The sequence below is a fragment of the Pantherophis guttatus genome, chromosome 1, assembly GCF_059756535.1.
Source record: "Pantherophis guttatus breed Tessera chromosome 1, ASM5975653v1, whole genome shotgun sequence".
Lineage (NCBI taxonomy): Eukaryota > Metazoa > Chordata > Lepidosauria > Squamata > Colubridae > Pantherophis > Pantherophis guttatus.
Genome location: NC_142063.1, coordinates 98,604,318 through 98,620,987, shown reverse-complemented (window position 1 = coordinate 98,620,987; position 16,670 = coordinate 98,604,318). Strand labels below are relative to the sequence as shown.

At 33.4% G+C, this 16,670-nt stretch overlaps 1 protein-coding gene across 5 annotated transcripts in view; it reads right to left on the bottom strand.

Annotated features, from left to right (window-relative positions):
* The window catches only part of DENND5A (DENN domain containing 5A), a 77,122-nt gene that overhangs the window by 18,518 nt on the left and 41,934 nt on the right, over positions 1-16,670 (bottom strand). For 3 of the 5 annotated variants that reach the window (XM_034417055.3, XM_034417057.3, XM_034417056.3), the window contains 5 exons: positions 14,651-14,803; positions 5,377-5,461; positions 3,801-3,885; positions 2,181-2,309; positions 220-341 (listed from right to left, as the gene is read on the bottom strand). In XM_034417055.3, the coding sequence (XP_034272946.1) occupies positions 220-341; positions 2,181-2,309; positions 3,801-3,885; positions 5,377-5,461; positions 14,651-14,803 (574 nt within the window). Of the gene's footprint in view, positions 1-219; positions 342-2,180; positions 2,310-3,800; positions 3,886-5,376; positions 5,462-13,897; positions 14,003-14,650; positions 14,804-16,670 lie in introns of all 5 variants that reach the window. The other 2 variants (XM_034417053.3, XM_034417054.3) reach the window with 1 other exon arrangement.

The window sequence follows — 16,670 nt, the reverse complement described above, 5'->3', positions numbered from 1 at the left end:
TTACATAATTTTTAGAATCTGCATTTCTTGCATTTCATTTTCCTGTGACTTTTCTCCTAAGACTTTTAGCTCTCTATAGTGGTATACATATACAAGTCATATGAAAATAGTATTCCATGGATCTGACAAAGTGGAGTCTGAACTACAAAAGCTTACTATAGAAAATTAAGTACCACAAGATAATTTGAAATTTTTCCAATAATAAAAAGTTATACTTACAAATTGTTGTAAAAACATTGGTGAAACAGAAGTAATCTACAGCATTGAATGACAAGAGATGATAAAGAAACTGTTCTTTTTCATCATCGCAACGGAGGAAAGCATAACGCTTGTAGAGTTTTCTGACAAAGAAAATAAATACTTTATAATTATAATAGAAGTTTTGTTCTGAAGAATGCACTGACAAAAACTAAACCAATGGATTACTGTTTTAGAGTCTTTTAGATTTTGTATGTGCTTTATATGAATTTCGATCCACATTTCTTTTTAAAGAATGGAAACTATTTTAGAAATATGAAAAAATGTGATTGTTGAAAGGTAAAAATCCAGATAAAGAAATAAACGTTTTGAACTATTAAATATTTCAATCCTAGTTTTAGTATCATCAGAAACTATTTGGAATGTACAATGCAAGTATATTAATGCTCTATTTAGATTTAAGAGTTGTTTATTTAATGGAATTAACTCCAAAGGCATAAGATGTATAGACTGCCATTTAAAAAAAATAGAAATAGTAATTAATAGAACAAGAAAGTTGTAGATTGATTTACTCTCTTGGCTAAGCACAATTAAATATAGTCTCTATTACCTGAACAAAGTGTTGAATATTAGTATATATTAATTTAGTAGTTTTAAATAATACCTTCACTCAGGAATTCAAAGTAGTATATTTAATGTTTCCTCTTCCTATTTTTTCCTAACATCAACAATCCTGAGAAATAGATTGGACTGAAAGGGGCTAGCCAAAGGTCACTCACTGAGTTTTGTGCCTTAGGGTATCCAGTAAATTGAATCTTCAGGTTCCTAGTTCTAAAGTTAACTAATAATAATTTCCCTGATCTGCCCTAATCTGTATGTCCCTTTCTGGAATATTTTCATTTTTTAAAAAATAATCTTCTAATTAATATTTTTTCTTAGGCAAATCTATATCTCAGAAAATAATTTTATTCCTTCCAAATGGAAAGAGACATTAAAAGGAGGGTTTTTTTCTCAATATTTCTCGACATTTCCAAAACCACTGTATGTTGATTTAGAAAAAAAATTAATAGGCTTGTACATTTTGTGAAAGTATGAATTTTGCCTGGGTAGTATATGACAGAATACATACTACACAGGCAAAATTATACTTTGACAATAAATAAAATACTCAGAAAATGGTTCAACACTGAGCAGCACAAGTATGTACAATAATTCTTAGTTGTTTAAATTATTTACAGATAAATGTATAAGGAATAGTTCCATATTAAATCTCTGCTCTGCCCACTTTAACATATTAAAATGAGAGTTGCATAGATCAGGAGAAAGTTGAAAGTGGGACTAGGTTACTAAAAGGTGTGCATGGTAAAAGAAGAGTTGGGATAAAGAATGAATGAGTGCTAAATGAAAGTGGATTGGATACAAATTGAATTGTGAGAAAGAAATACTTGACGTGATTTGGTCATATATGGAAAAGGAACATCAAGCTAAAAAACAAATATATGAAGGAAGGGAGAATGGACCAAAGAATGAGAAGACCAAGAAAGCCAGGGCTGGATAGAATTAATGAGACTCTCATGAAGAGAGGTAAGAAGTTTAAAGAAGAGAAGACAAATTATGGATATGGTGGAAGAAAATATGAGTTGCAAGATTAAATGATATAGTGAATGGATTGGTGTAAACTATCGTATTTTTCGGACTATAAGACACTCCGAAGTATAAGACGCATCTTAGTTTTTGGGAAGGAAAAATATGGTATATTTAGATTTCTTTTTTTCCCTCATGCCAATTCATAATGGCATAGAATTCTTGGATTAAATTTTTGAGCTCATATCTTATTTTGAAAATTATCTTTTAAAATAACTATGAAATTCATACTGTATACCTTAAGTATCTATTAGTTTTGTTATAAGGCATGAGAAGTGAATATAAAAGGAAATATGAATTGATTCATGTCCATTAAGCAAATGATTGTTTCAACGTACTTTGTGAGTTCATAATCAGAAAGAAGGTGTTTCAGATGTCTGGAAAGTAATTTCTTTTCCATGGAGAGTCGAACCCAAGCTCTAGCTTTACCAACATCCGTTTTGATCTCACTTATATTCTGAATATGCCTGAAAGAAAAGCAAAATAGGTTATACTGTTATTATTGCCAAACCTTTTACTGAGGAAGAGAAATAGATTCATTAATAATATAGTATCAATAAAGAAAAAATAGTTTCTCTTCTAGCATAAAGATGAAATAGGAAATGTATAAGCATAAAAGGAATATAAAAGATGCATAGAACAAAAAATACATACCAAGTAAAATATATACAGCTCAGGGAAAAAATGATTTTTTTTTTTACTTAAGTGACATGTAGATTTCCCATATTCACCCATGACATGCATTTGCTGGAAGACGTTTGTCTAACTTCCAATCCCCTGAACTTCATAGTCCAGAGAAATTTGGGTAGTGGTGTCCCCACCTGAGACAATTTTTGAATTGTTTCGTAAAAATTCAGATTTAGCTAATTATACTAAAAATGGAATTTGATTTTTTTTGTAGAATATTCTGTGAGTTAGAATTGTGAATTCTACATGATAAGACAAGTTTTTAGTATTGAAAATAAAGTATGTTCTAGAAAGTGTATAAATATGTACTTAGAAATTATGTAGTTTCTATCTGAAAGTTCACACTGACATGGCTAGAATGCCTGGAAGTTAGAAAAAAGAGTTCCTTCTTTAAAGCTTAGAACTGGGATGTAACACTGATCCAGTAAAAACATGTCCTTGTGCATTCCTATACTCCAACATGGCCTGAGAGTAGATGCTGCTAACAAGCTGTCTTGCTTGGTTAGCCCAGTTTTGTATTATGTGTTAGTAGATCTTTGAATTCATTTGCCCCACCAAACCCAGCCAATAAAGCCATAATATGTGTTTAGTCTGGTAATTATTTTATTCTTGAGTCTCTTAAAGGTATACAAAATCAAAATCTACATTTCATTGTCACTCTAAGGTTGACTATAGACATATTATTATCTTCATGTATTGCCAATGGGATCCAGCAGATGAAAGCAAATAGTTCCATTTGTGAGTCTTAGCCTGATAATGTTAACAAAAAGCTTAAAATATTTAATAATATATCTTCTTAAACTATACTGAAATTTTAAATATTCCTTAGAGCATATTACATTAAAAGCAAACTATATTATGATATTGTCTTTTGAAAGTTTGCATTTTTCAACAACGATTCAACAAATATTTTATTTAAAGTAGCTGTTGTCTCCAATAGGAAGCTAACAACAAACAGATCCTGAGATAGTGATCTTAAATAAGACAGAAATTTTAACGAAACTGTAGTGAGATCATTTTTCAAAATTAGCTGAAGTTCAGATTTCAATCTTTACCTGACTTACTAAACATTATATTCCACTGAATATACCTGGTACATACTTTTCAATAAACTGGTTTAAGATTCTGGTTCTTGCCTAAATACAAAATGATAAAATATAATCAAAATAATAAGAGTGAAATTAAATAATTAAATGAAATATTGTAAACTTAGCTGTCCTAAAAATATGATTAAAACTTTTATCAGATCTTTAGGATTTCAAAAATCCAACCTCATGTCCTGGATAAGGGATACTCTTAAAGGAGACATTCCTGGATTGGCATCTGACTTCCGTCTTTCAGCATCTAGAAGAATTCCTAAAATAAAGGTTACAAACATTTGATTAAAAGTTTAAAAATGCAAATGCTTTGATTTTGAGCAAGATTTGAAGCCTACTATATAGGCTCTTATATGAGCCCTCAGTAGTTTTCATTATCTCATCAGTTGATAGTCACATTTTACATTAGTTGTAATGCTCATATTAAGGAGTATTTTTTTTCTAAAAGTTCTATAGCTTGATCAACAGAGATTTGTGTTTCCTTATTTGACATATTCTCTGAAAAATCTATTCCACCTTGAGTTTCTTCTACTGAGAGCTGGTAGATGCAAGAAAACATGGTAAAAATTATTGAGAGTGGAAGTTAGTAAATCTGAAATCTATCACCTAAAAAAATCTTCAAAACTATTCTTTGAAAATGAATACTGTATAGACTTTGCTTTTAGAACAATTAAATTAGGTTTAATTGGATCTGCATAGCCGTAGATCAATAGTTTGGAAGAATGGGGGCAGAGGACACAATATAAGTGATGAGGCAAGCTGAAATTGTTTGCAGGCTTTGAAGTACAGTTCCAGTGCATACTATGGCATGATTTCAAATGTGTACAATGAGCTAATCAAATCTGATTAACCAAAGGCACTGCAATTCAAACACATCAGTTTTTCTGTATTTTGAACTAGATACTCTTATTCACAATTCCAGAATAGTGTGAAGTGCAGAAATACAGGACATATACTTTTCTTGACTCAAAATAAGCTATATTTTATACATAAGAAACTAGCTCTTGGGTTGAACCAAGTGCTACTACAATATTCTTTTCACTAGTTACCGTTATATTCTTATGGGCAAATTAAACAAGCAATAGTTTAAGGGAACTGGAGAGGCAGTATCTGCCCTTTGACTCAAAACACATCTTTAGTAACTCCAGGTTTTTTATTAAGATTTAAAACTCTATGTTGCACAACTAGTCCAATAATTGAACTCATCCCAATAAATTTGACTTTTAAAGTCCTAAAATGAATTTATAACAGGTACAGTGCAGTGAAAATATAGACTAAAACATATTACATCAAACACAATGATGGTGCTTTTCTCAGAAAGGACTATTTATTTTAAAATAATAATTTTAGGTGATACCTAATAGAATATTTATATTCCAGAACAGTTCTCAAAGTATAGTCCAGAGACTCCTGTGCACCTCCTTACAGTGTTCACAAAGTAAACAAATATTTTAAAGATGTTTTAATTTCAGTAAATATGAGTAGATGTAACCCACTCAACCAAAGCTCTTTGGTATCTTCTGTAATTTTTAAGAATATAAAGAATTCTTGAAACTAAAATGTTTTAGAACCACTGTTCTAGAATAATTAATATTACTCTGAGAATAGAATTTACATCAGAGTTAAGCTTTCAGTAAATAAATATATAATTATATCTTCTATGTACCTCTGTTTTTATTAGAATTAAGAAATATAATTTATTTTTTCTTGTACAAAATGGCAACATAATTTTTATGGAAGACAACTGCACCTGAGGTACTGAAGCTTCCAGATGTAGGTTTTCGCTGTCTGTTTTCTTGGTAATGTAACAAGTGTGACCACAAAGCAGATTTCCCCTTAGATTAAAAAGAAAGATTTGTTGTCAAATGCAAAATAAAGTTCTAATACAGAGCATGACACATTGTATATCTTGTGCTTTATTATAAAAAAGTACCCACTCTATTCAACCGAGATAATAAAGTTCAGTTATAGAGGAAAAAAAATATTCTAAGTCAAGTGTGCATATTCTGGAATAAACTTCAGAAGATTTTCAGACTATTATGAAAATTCCCATGTTCATATTCAAGATCAATTTGGGTAATTCTATAGACTGAGATGCAAAACCCCAATTCCTTTGACAAGTCCATAATGCTGGGAAAGGTGAAAGGAAAGAGAAGAGGCTGGCCAGGAAGATGAATTGACTTAGTTGCATGATGGGTGCATGTTTGGGAACTAAGATGAGGACACATCATCCTGGAGATGGTTTACCTATGTGGTCAGAATGGACACCACCTTGATGGCACATAATCAACTGACTAAGATTGGGGTACTTGTTCTGGTATTTTGGGGAGTTGTCTATATTCTCTAACAAAGTGATTAATTTTTTAGTGGTTTATAAATGTATAAACATGAAAACGATAACTCAGTACCAAGACTATAAATACTGCATATTATAAGCCTACAGATATATGCACACATACACATAATGTATTTTATACAGAAAGTTGTTCTTCATTTTAAAACAAATAATTGCATCAAAATGTATTATCAGCTTTTATTATCTTTTTTCTTTTGGTAAAAGGAAATTAATGTAAAGACCAAGACTAATTCAATTTATTAAAAAAGTGATTTTCTCAATCACTCATTCTCATTCTCAATCTTTTAAACACTATGTGATGGGGTCATTTTATAATACATACTGTAAATTCACATTTCATATGACAGAGCATGGATTATTATTCTTTGTAACACAAACACAACAATTCTCTGCGTATTATTTGAGGGGGGAAAGGCTGCTTATTGGAAATTTGTCAATGATATTATGTCTGTCCTAGGACAGGGACATCATTACAATTTTAGTTTACATTATCTTTTTATATACCCACAATTACATTTTATTTCTCTCAAAATTTTATTTTGGTCCAAAGTCCTTATATAATATGCCTCGGGTTGTTCAGAGTCCTGAACTAATTTTAAAGCCTTTACTAAATTTTTGGGTTTCCTGTAACATAATACAGAGAACACACTGTAATATAGTTTTATAACAGCTAATCCACAAAGTTATATGGAACATTGTTAAAGTTCCACCCAGAAAGTTCTATCAAGACAGGAACAGAAACTTGGAAATGGATGCCCTAATCATTATAGATAGCTAAAATATAAGGTAATGGAACACAAAATAATCACATAAGAAAAAGTGTTCAACATGTGGAGAAAATACTTAATTTACAAATGGGTGAATTATTCTTCTGCCTATTTCTGCCATTATACTAAAAACTTCAAGCACTTAATAATAATCATGGAAGCAAAAATTTCCTAGCCAGTTCCTAATAACAAAAGAGAAAAGGTAGAGCATCCATTCACAGAAAGAAATTTTATATCAATCCAAAGCATCTGTCCAATCTTTATGGAAGCAGGAGATGAACAACCATAAGGCAAATGTCTCAGATACGTGGCCATATGAAAAAAGTTTATATATTTCCTTGATTTTTTATATAGAACAAGGCAACAAAATAGCAAGATAAAAATACAGTTAAGAATAAAAAAAACACCAAGAAGAAAAACAAAAATAGAAGAAAGAAGAAAAGAAACTTCGGAAAACGTATAACACATCCACAAATGAAAATACCTCTATTTCTTTTCTCTTTTTATTTTATTCTTGGTTTGTTTTTCAGCTCTGTACTTTTTTGCCCTGATGCTTTTTTGTTCAGTGAACACACATATGATAAGGATAAAGTTTAAAATCACCCACATTTAGTATTTGTATCTGAATATTTTTATAGGAATAATTTGATCTTGTTGGAAAAATGGTGTTAATATAGCTAAGAAATAGTGGACAATTTGAACATATATTTATCCTTTATTGCATGGTTTTCTAAAACTTATTGTATTTATTTTTCTGCAATTTCCCACATTTTTAAAAAAATTAATGCAACAAAAGTTATATTTTAGTTCCCGATCTTGTAATATAACAGAGCTAGCCATTAAGAATAGGAACTGAATTACATTCTTACAATGTTGGATAATCATCCTTTCTTGCTACATTTCAAAAGTGGGGTTTCCTGATTGGGCACAAACTCATCTGTGAAGTTTCTCTGCTATAATTTAATTTGATCAAGGTATAATTTGTGTTCCTAATGGTTATGTACAGAGTTGCCAGAATGCCTCCTCCCACTGTTCACTGCTTTCTATCACACTGTGGTGATAGACCGCATCTAAGAGGATAAACATGACCATGTAAAACTTGATCCACTCTGTCCTTTTGAGGCAGGTGTCAAAGCAATTGTTCACTAGTTCTTAATCACCTGTGCACCCACTGTATGTTGAGAGTTGATCAGAGGGGACCAATTTATTTATTTATTTTTATTTATTTATTGAATTTATATCGCTGCCTATTTGCACATGGTAACTCAAGGCAGCTCACAGAATATAAAACCTCATTTAAAACAATAAAACTGATAAAAAAGAATCAAATAAATTAATAGAATAAAATAAAATTACCCCCTGCCCCTCGCCCCGGTGACAGCAGATCATATGAACCATTTAATGAGCTCCATCTTGTTCTGGGTTCCCCAGGCCCACTGGCAGAACCAGGTCTTCAATGCTTTCCGGAAGAGTGTTAGAGTGGAGGCCATTCTAATCTCCAGAGGAATTATATTCCAGAGAGAGGGAGCCACCACAGAAAAGGCCCTTCTGGGTCCCACCAGGTGTATCTCCCTAGGGGATGGGACCCGCCGCATTCCATGCCCCCCGGCTCTGACGGGTTGGGTAGATGTGACCAGGAAGAGACAGAGGTGAAACATAGGGCCTTTAAAAAACACAGATTTACAAGTGAACTAGTGAAATGATGATCTTTCTTTGTTTAACTAGGTGAATTGACAAGAGTTCTGCCAGTTTCCTGTTTTCATCTAACTAAATTGCTATTGTTGGCTTTTGACCTTTCTGTTCAAGTACAAAAGAGAGTCAATGGGTGGAAAATTCTTAGTGGAAAATTACATGCCCACATGCTTCAAACACCCACAAAAATGGAAATGACTGCTATTTGTCCCCTAGAAACAGGGGAATTGGGAGCTGAGACAACTGTTGCTCAGACATAATACCTGGCCAGAGCTGAAGTGTGGCCTGGAATCCAGATAGCAATCTCTTAAATCAGGATTTCCTTCCTTGCTTGCTTATTTACTTTAAGCAAGAAACTTAAAAGTGCTATGCAGAAAAGCCCACTGACTCCCACTCTTCAGAACAGAGTTGGAAAAGATTCTCATAATTTCTTTTCTGATACTAAATCCAAAAAACGTGGTCTGCTCAAACTAATCTGAATAAGTTAACACGGGGTAGAAAAATATTTGAGTGGGTTTAAACTGGAAGCTCAGTAAGGAAGGCATAGTCCCCAACTCTTACTCTAAGGGAGGGTTTTTTTTCTTGAAAAAAAGAAGAAAAATGAGATGGAAGAACCTAAGGAACCCATGAGAATTTACAATATTAGAGAAAAATCCTAGCCATGCTTCTACAACAGTGGAAAAGGAATTGGAAGTAAGGGATTAATTGTGCCTAGAAGCATAGTCCTTAATAGAGCACCTCCTGCTGAAAAATATGCTTCTTTTCTAGAAAATTCCAACAAAGGATTCTGTGCAGATGCATTATTCATACACAGAGACCATAAAGAAGATAATTTTTTTAAATTCTCAGGTACCAATTCTTACAGTTATAAAACTTTTGGGGACCAACCGAGGCTGAACCAATTCAAGGATAGAAGGTTGCCCCAAAGACCTGATAATCTCAGTTTAGATGATGGTAATATTCATGTTCAGCTTCTTGGTGTCAACTGAGAAAGAGAAGTAGGTAGACTGAATATGGATATCAATATTTTTCCCCCCTGGGAGTTGGATATGTATCTAGTATTATACTGCATTGTTTTAATTTGTAACTTAAAGTCAATACAAAATGTATTTGTTTTCATTAAATGTGCTTTGTTGCCTAATATCATGTTCCATGACAGTTCGATAGTGATTTTAAGAATCTATTTAGGCTTCCGGTTTGGCTTCCGTCGTCGCCAGACGGTCTTTTGGGACCGCCAGCCCCGCCACCCGTAAAGAGCCGCCCTTACAGCTGAGAGGTAGCTCGAAAAACTCCGTTTCTTTAAGGAAATGTGAGGAGAGCCGGCGAGAACAGGTAGAGCCTTCTGCGAAGTCCCCAGAGTTTTTTTTTACTCTTGGGGAGGAAGCAGGATGAGGCTCCCTATCCAGCTCGCCACTGCTCCGGGCTTCAGGGGAACTCTGCGCTTTGCAGAGCTAGACGATGTGACCAACCTAATCAGCGAAAACTAACAGATTGCTTGAATAAGCAGGATGAAATCCGGATTTGGGACTCTAAATTGCAAGTATTTGTAACAACCCTATGATTGATTTTAAGAATGAAGAAAGAGTGAAAGGGCGAAAAAAAAGTTTAAAATGGCGGCTGGCTGAGGCTTGAGAAGAAAGCTGAAAGCGAAAGTCTTTCCGTTTGAATGGTTTAATATGCTACAAAGTATTTGAAGCAATAGTGCTGGCTAGAAGAAAAGAGAAAAATTTCTGTTTCATGCTTCTTCCTTCTTAGAGACTTGATATTGATATTGTGTGGAGATAAGACTTTTTCTTTAAAAAGAGTCTGTTTGTGTGGCAGGATGGTGTTAAAACTGACAAAGCCAGACAACCAAGCTGTGGGGAGGGGGCTCCCCCATTTATAAATCACAAGAGCAATTTTTGAGCTTGCAGATGCAGAAGAATGGTTTTAAAGACTTAAAGGAATTTGTTGTGGAGGAGTTGGCAAGACATGATGAGATTATGAATCAGAATCTTGAAAAATTTAGACAGGAAATTAAAGAGTTGGTTCAACAAAAGTATGATAACCTGAAGCGCTATATTGTAACAGCTTTGAAAAGCTTTTCAGAAGTAATTATAAAGATGGATAAAGATATCAATTTAGAAATAGAGTCTAAAATGAAGGAAGCTGATTATAAGATTCATAATCTGGATAATAAAATACAAAGAATTGAAAATGACTTGATAATGATTCAAGAAAATAGCTCAGAAGTAGAGTCTAAAATGAAGGAAGCTGATCACAAGACTTATAATGTAGATAATATAAAGCAAAGGATTGAAAATGAAGTTACAATGATGCAATTCAGATCCATGGAATTTGCGATCAGAATGAGGGGAATACAGGAAAATAACAGGGAGGACTTGAGAAAGATGTCTGCTGAAGTTCTGGCTGTGATTTTAAAGGTTAGTTTTGAAGAGGTATTCTGTAAGATTGATAAGGTCTACAGAGTAAATTCTTGGGTGGCAAAGCAAAGACAATTGCCTAGAGATGTGGTGATTTATTTTACTGATAAAGGAATAAGAAATGATATTGTGCAAAAGTCTTTTAACTCCACTCTAGAAATGAAATGGAATGAAGATCTGGATATATAAAGAGCTGCCGTCCAAGATATTAAAAGATAGAAAAGACTTTGGATTTTTGGTGACTGAGCTAAAGAAACAAAACATCCCATTTAGGTGGGATGCTCCAGTTGGTATAATATTGAGATATCAAGGAGAAAGATATAAATTAAACACTGTTGAAAAAGCAGAAGAATTTTACTACAAGGTTTTTAAAATGGGCCCAACATCTCCACGTATGTTATCAGTGTCAGGAATACAGGAGGGGGATAAAGAAAAGCAAAATGAACAAGAGATTGAAACTCAGGCTAAGCAGATGGAGATGGAGGTAATGGAAAAACAACAAGTCATAGAGGGCTTTTTGGATGAGCCGCTTTTGGATTCTCCTTTAGAGGCTATAGCTGGATCACCTATAAATATAAGAGAGGCGGCTTTGGATCTCGATTTGATATCTTATCAAGTTAAAGACCAGCATGTAATTCAATCAGCTGATATACAAGTCCTAGAAAGGCAACCAGGGTGGAGATCTAAACCACAACAAGTTAAGAAAAGAAGAAGCAGGTTCTACAAAACTAAAAATTTTTAAACTAAACAATTCTTTTTTAGCCAACAGATTAATGCCAGTTATTTAAGAGACGATTAAATATAATAAGCGGGACTTATAGAAGGTAGATACATGAAAACATAACGGAGGCAAATTACAGACTTATGCTATTTTGAGAAGAATAACAGATCTCTGCAGTGCTGGTGTCTTTGGGATGTGGAAGATGGCCTGTGATTGAGTGGACTGGAACTTTCTATTATGGACTCTATGAAAGATGGACTATGCATATGTTGAGCTACAAGGCAAGAGAACTATGGAATAGGGGCATGCAGATGAACTGGTTGTTACCCTAACGTGGTTGTTGGAATTAATAATCTAGACAAAAGACATTACAGAAGATACCATATGGAATATAAATATAAAGTCACTCCGGGTTTTTTTTTATATACAGAAATATTTATCAATGATGGGGGCAGATGGTAATTGAAGATACTAAATACACTGTTGGAAGCAGGATTTGATGTTACCCGAACATGGTCGATGGAATTAACAATCTAGTTGAAAGACATTACAGAAGATACTATATGGAATACAAATTTAAAGTCATTTGAGGATTTTATTTACATATGGAAATATCTTTTAGTGATACGGGCAGAAGAATAAAGATATTAAATATATTATATATGGTAGACCTGCAGGAAAGTGGGTGAAATAAAATTGATATGGTACAAGGAGATAGGTTAGGTTACTGATTGCTTTGTTTAGGAAAACGGATGTTATGTTTAGATATTAATATACTTAAAAGATTTGAATTAAGAGATATACGTATGGGGGTGGAGGAAATGGGTAGATTATGAGTAGAATAAATGCCAAATTAGGATCTATTATATAGTTTTATAGCCGAATGTTGTAATGTATAGTATACAGGGGATATAATAATAATGTTAGAAAGAAATGTTTAGCACATAGGGGGTTGTGTAAAAGAGTGGTAAAGTATTATATAATGTGATATCAATTTGGATTTCATCTTGGAGAAGCCATGGGAGGAGGGGAGGGGAGGGGGGTTAGGGAGGGGGGGGAAAGGGGGAAAAATCTGTATTTGAAAAACTTTTTCAATTAAAAAAAAAGAATCTATTTAAATTTTGGCACACCATCTGTATCATAAGTTTAATTGTATGTATTTATATATAAAGTAGGACTATGAAAAGCTGGCAGAATCATAGATACATTTATGTAGCTTACTTCTGTCTAATGTAGAAATCAAGTTATGCAAAAATCTTTGGTTCAGGCTTGGAGCCTCTTAATTACACATATAGATATATCAGAAATATCTAGCTAATTGAAATCTCATATTTCATGCACATTTCAAAACAATAGGTATCAGTTCAAAATTAGTAAGGATCTTAATCAAACTTCCAAACTATATTTATTGTATGCATGTATGTTGTATGTATTTATGTAATGCATAACAATATTTCCAGATTCAAACAAAAGTAGACATCACAAAAGTGGAGATTCTCTAATTTAATTACTGCTAATCCAGTTTACATGCGTGAACTAAAGGCTCATGCATATTAATGAAGTATGAAAAGTTAGTATACTTCTATTTAAGGCACACTACAACCCAGATTTCACAATCTTGCCTTAAAGTCCAAGGTTGGACAAGTTTTTAATTTAAATATTGATGTTTCTATAATTACAATTGCTTTTATACTACTGCAAGTAATACAAAATACATTTTATATTATAAGGGCAAATATCCCTGTGAACCATGCATCTCCATGTAACACCTACACAATGAACAACAGGTATGCTGACTCCCAGTGCTGGAACGGGGGTCATGAAAAGAGCACAAAAAACTGTGTGAGCTGAAAACAAATGAATACCACATTATATGGAATTATGATTAAGAGCACATTTTCAAAGTCAAGGGAGAAGAATGATATGTATGTACATGACAAATGATAACAAAGAAAATGATCCCAGAACTGACAAATGATCAAACATCTCAAAATGATATTTGATTAACAAATAAAAATTACAAATGATGAAGAAAATTGATAATTAGATAACAAAAAGGATTCAGTAGCAAGGGAATAGGCAAAAGTTGTATATGGTATGAGGCGTTAAAAGAAGCTATCCTCATGTGTATTTATAAAAGGCATAGCTTTCTGAAAAAATATTTTTAGAATTAGGTTAATATGGTATAAACCAAACTGATTTTGCAAAAAAGATTGGATCTGTTGAATCTTACATCAGATTCCTGAATACTCTACCACAACAGACCGTTCAGCACTGTTTGCCAACATTGTCAATCAGTCCAAAGAATTAACCTTATGTATGGTTGGCCGCTTGGTGGTCTGAAAAGCCCAAATCTGAGTTGTAGCAGAGTATACTGATGCTCTATCTTCTAGGATGAAAGTAGTACAGCTTCTATCCTATGCAGCATATAAACGGAAGGGAAAAGTCAGACAGCATATCCTTCACACACAGAAACTATTACAATTTAGAAGTGGATTCAGACAAAGGGAGCCCTACTTGAATGACCAGAAATATTTTTTTAAAAATGCTCTATATTTCATATGTATTGCTCTCACTTTGTATTCATGCATAATCAACAAGGTGTTTATAGAGAAAATCTGTCAGTTTCTTTCTCTAAAAGATGTTAGCTATTCCTGAAACAAGTTAATTGTATTATCTTCTAGTTAAAGCTCACAGTAAAGATGCCAGAAAAACAATTAGGAATGATAAGAGTTGGATCCAGAATTACTACAAGTAGATTTCTGGTCAAAGAAAGGGCTCTTACAAACACATTTTTATCAGTTCAGCCTTTCCTCTGCGCATTTTGAACGCTCTAAAAAATCTGCACTGAATATTTAGGAAACTCACTGAAAGAGTAAGTCAGTGATATTGGAAGATGGAAGAGTAATGGAAAATTTGCAGGTATTGATTGACTGTGTATTTTTTGTTCATGGCAGCCTCTTCTGAATCCAACTCTATATCAATAGTTCACATTTACATTAATATTCCAAAGTGTATTAAAAAGTGTAATCAGCATTAAATATCCCTAAAAGTAAATTTCTTACCTGCTTCACCTGAAGTCCGTGGCTCCATATTCTTTCCAAAAGATCACAGAGACTGGCTATCAATGTGTTTTCTTCCACTCCTGTAATGTTTACTTCACCATGACCAAGTTCTACTGCTTCTCGGCCCATTTTTTCCACAAGCATCCTTTTTGTCTTTCAAAATAGAAAGCATATGTAAAAGTTATGATTGCTTTTTGAAAAAGTCAGAATCCTCTTTTATCTCAAATGAGCAAAATAAGCAGCAATACAATTAGTTGTTGAATTTATTACAGTATGAAATATACTATATTTCATAGATATAAAGTCACCAACAGGTTTTTTTTCCATTATGACATTCTGCCAGTACTGATCACTTATCTGCTGTACATTCATCTGCCATAAGAAAAATTAAAGTATTTGATTGACTCAGTAATTTTTTTCTGCTATGATTTATCATTTATATCTGCTATCATTTAGTATGTGTGCAAATCCAGGGAAGGGAAGTCAAAGGCAAAAAGGTTTCATTTATATAAGAAACTCTCCAACATCCTGCTCAATACGTTAAAATAATGTGCTTATATATGCGTGGGATATTGGCAGATTCCCTCTTTTTATCCATAAATGTTAAAAATTATGATTATTTGTAAAGGAAAAGTAGAGGAATTTAAAACATTAGCATACTAGTTAAAAATTATGGTACCGTATTTTTCAGAGTATAAGACGCACCTTCCCCCCCCCCAAAAGGGGGTGAAAATTTAGGTGTGACTTATACACCGAATATAGCCCCGCCCACCCACTAGCCCCCACCCTTTGGCCTCTGCCTCGCAGCAGTTACTTCCTTGCAAGCAAACAGCAAGAAAAAAACCAGCTCCTTTCAGCTTCAGCACAGCCTAATTAGCACAAGTTGATTGAATCGGCCTCCAGACTCTCAGCTGATTTGCTCTCAGCTGTTTTGCACAGGGCTCTGCTGCTTGCTGCAAAGAGGTAAATTGCTGGAGCAGATTTTTTTTCCCCTCGTGCTAATCAAGCTATGCTGAAAACAAAAATGAAAGTAAAGCAGCTGTTTGCTGCATCAAAGCAAAATTGGGCAGAGGCAGAGGCAGAGGGAGATTTCTTTTTCTTCTTTTCCTCACCAAAAAAGGTAGGTGCGTCTTATACTCCAGTGCCGGTAATTGCCACATATTACTCATATTTCAATAACCAAGTGCAAGAGAATAGGTACAACGCTAATTGAAAAATTGATCTTCAAAATGCCTAAGCTATACAGTCCCTATCTCATGTACTTGAATTCAGAAAAGAGAATTAGATTACCTCTGAATTTCTGCAACACATCAAACCCTTAGATAGACAAACAATATATCAAACAATGTAAACAATGTGTTTTATTTTTCTAATTTGAAATACCTACTCGCCCTCCTAGAATTTTCCATTGGGCAAGCTAGTCTTTATATATTTGTATGGGTCTTTATCTCAAAAGTAACTCTAAACAGACAATGCCTTCCTCACTTGATAAAAGCTGAATTATCCACTTTTCATTTTCATCCGGTAGTCAGAGATACTCTTGGTGAAAGACAGGAGCAGCTAACACACTAAGGATATTTTTTTTTCTAACAGTGAATTTTAGCAGACTGTGCTAGAATAGAAATCTGAGGCCAAGGTCAGGTCGAGTTTGATGCCTGCTGTTCTACAGTTTAAAGGGGTATTGTTGTTGCTGTTGTTGTTCCTAGTTTCTCCATAGGAATTATTTACTACACTGATTATGGAGGCTATTGTCATGAACTGTCTGTGTAGGAGTTAACATGTGGAGATATACCTGAAACTGCTGTTACATCAAAGTACCAAGAGTATAAAATTTCACTGCAGCAAAAATAGAAGAGCTGGATGCTTTCTGATACTTTACTTTTTAAGCTAAACCTGTTGTTAGCATTCTACAATGAAACTTTTTTTCACTCAGAAATTGTTAAACAAATATTGCTTTTATTTTAGGATTCATGAATATGCTTTTCCAGTTTTATGTTTTATCAGAGAATGCCAATAAAAA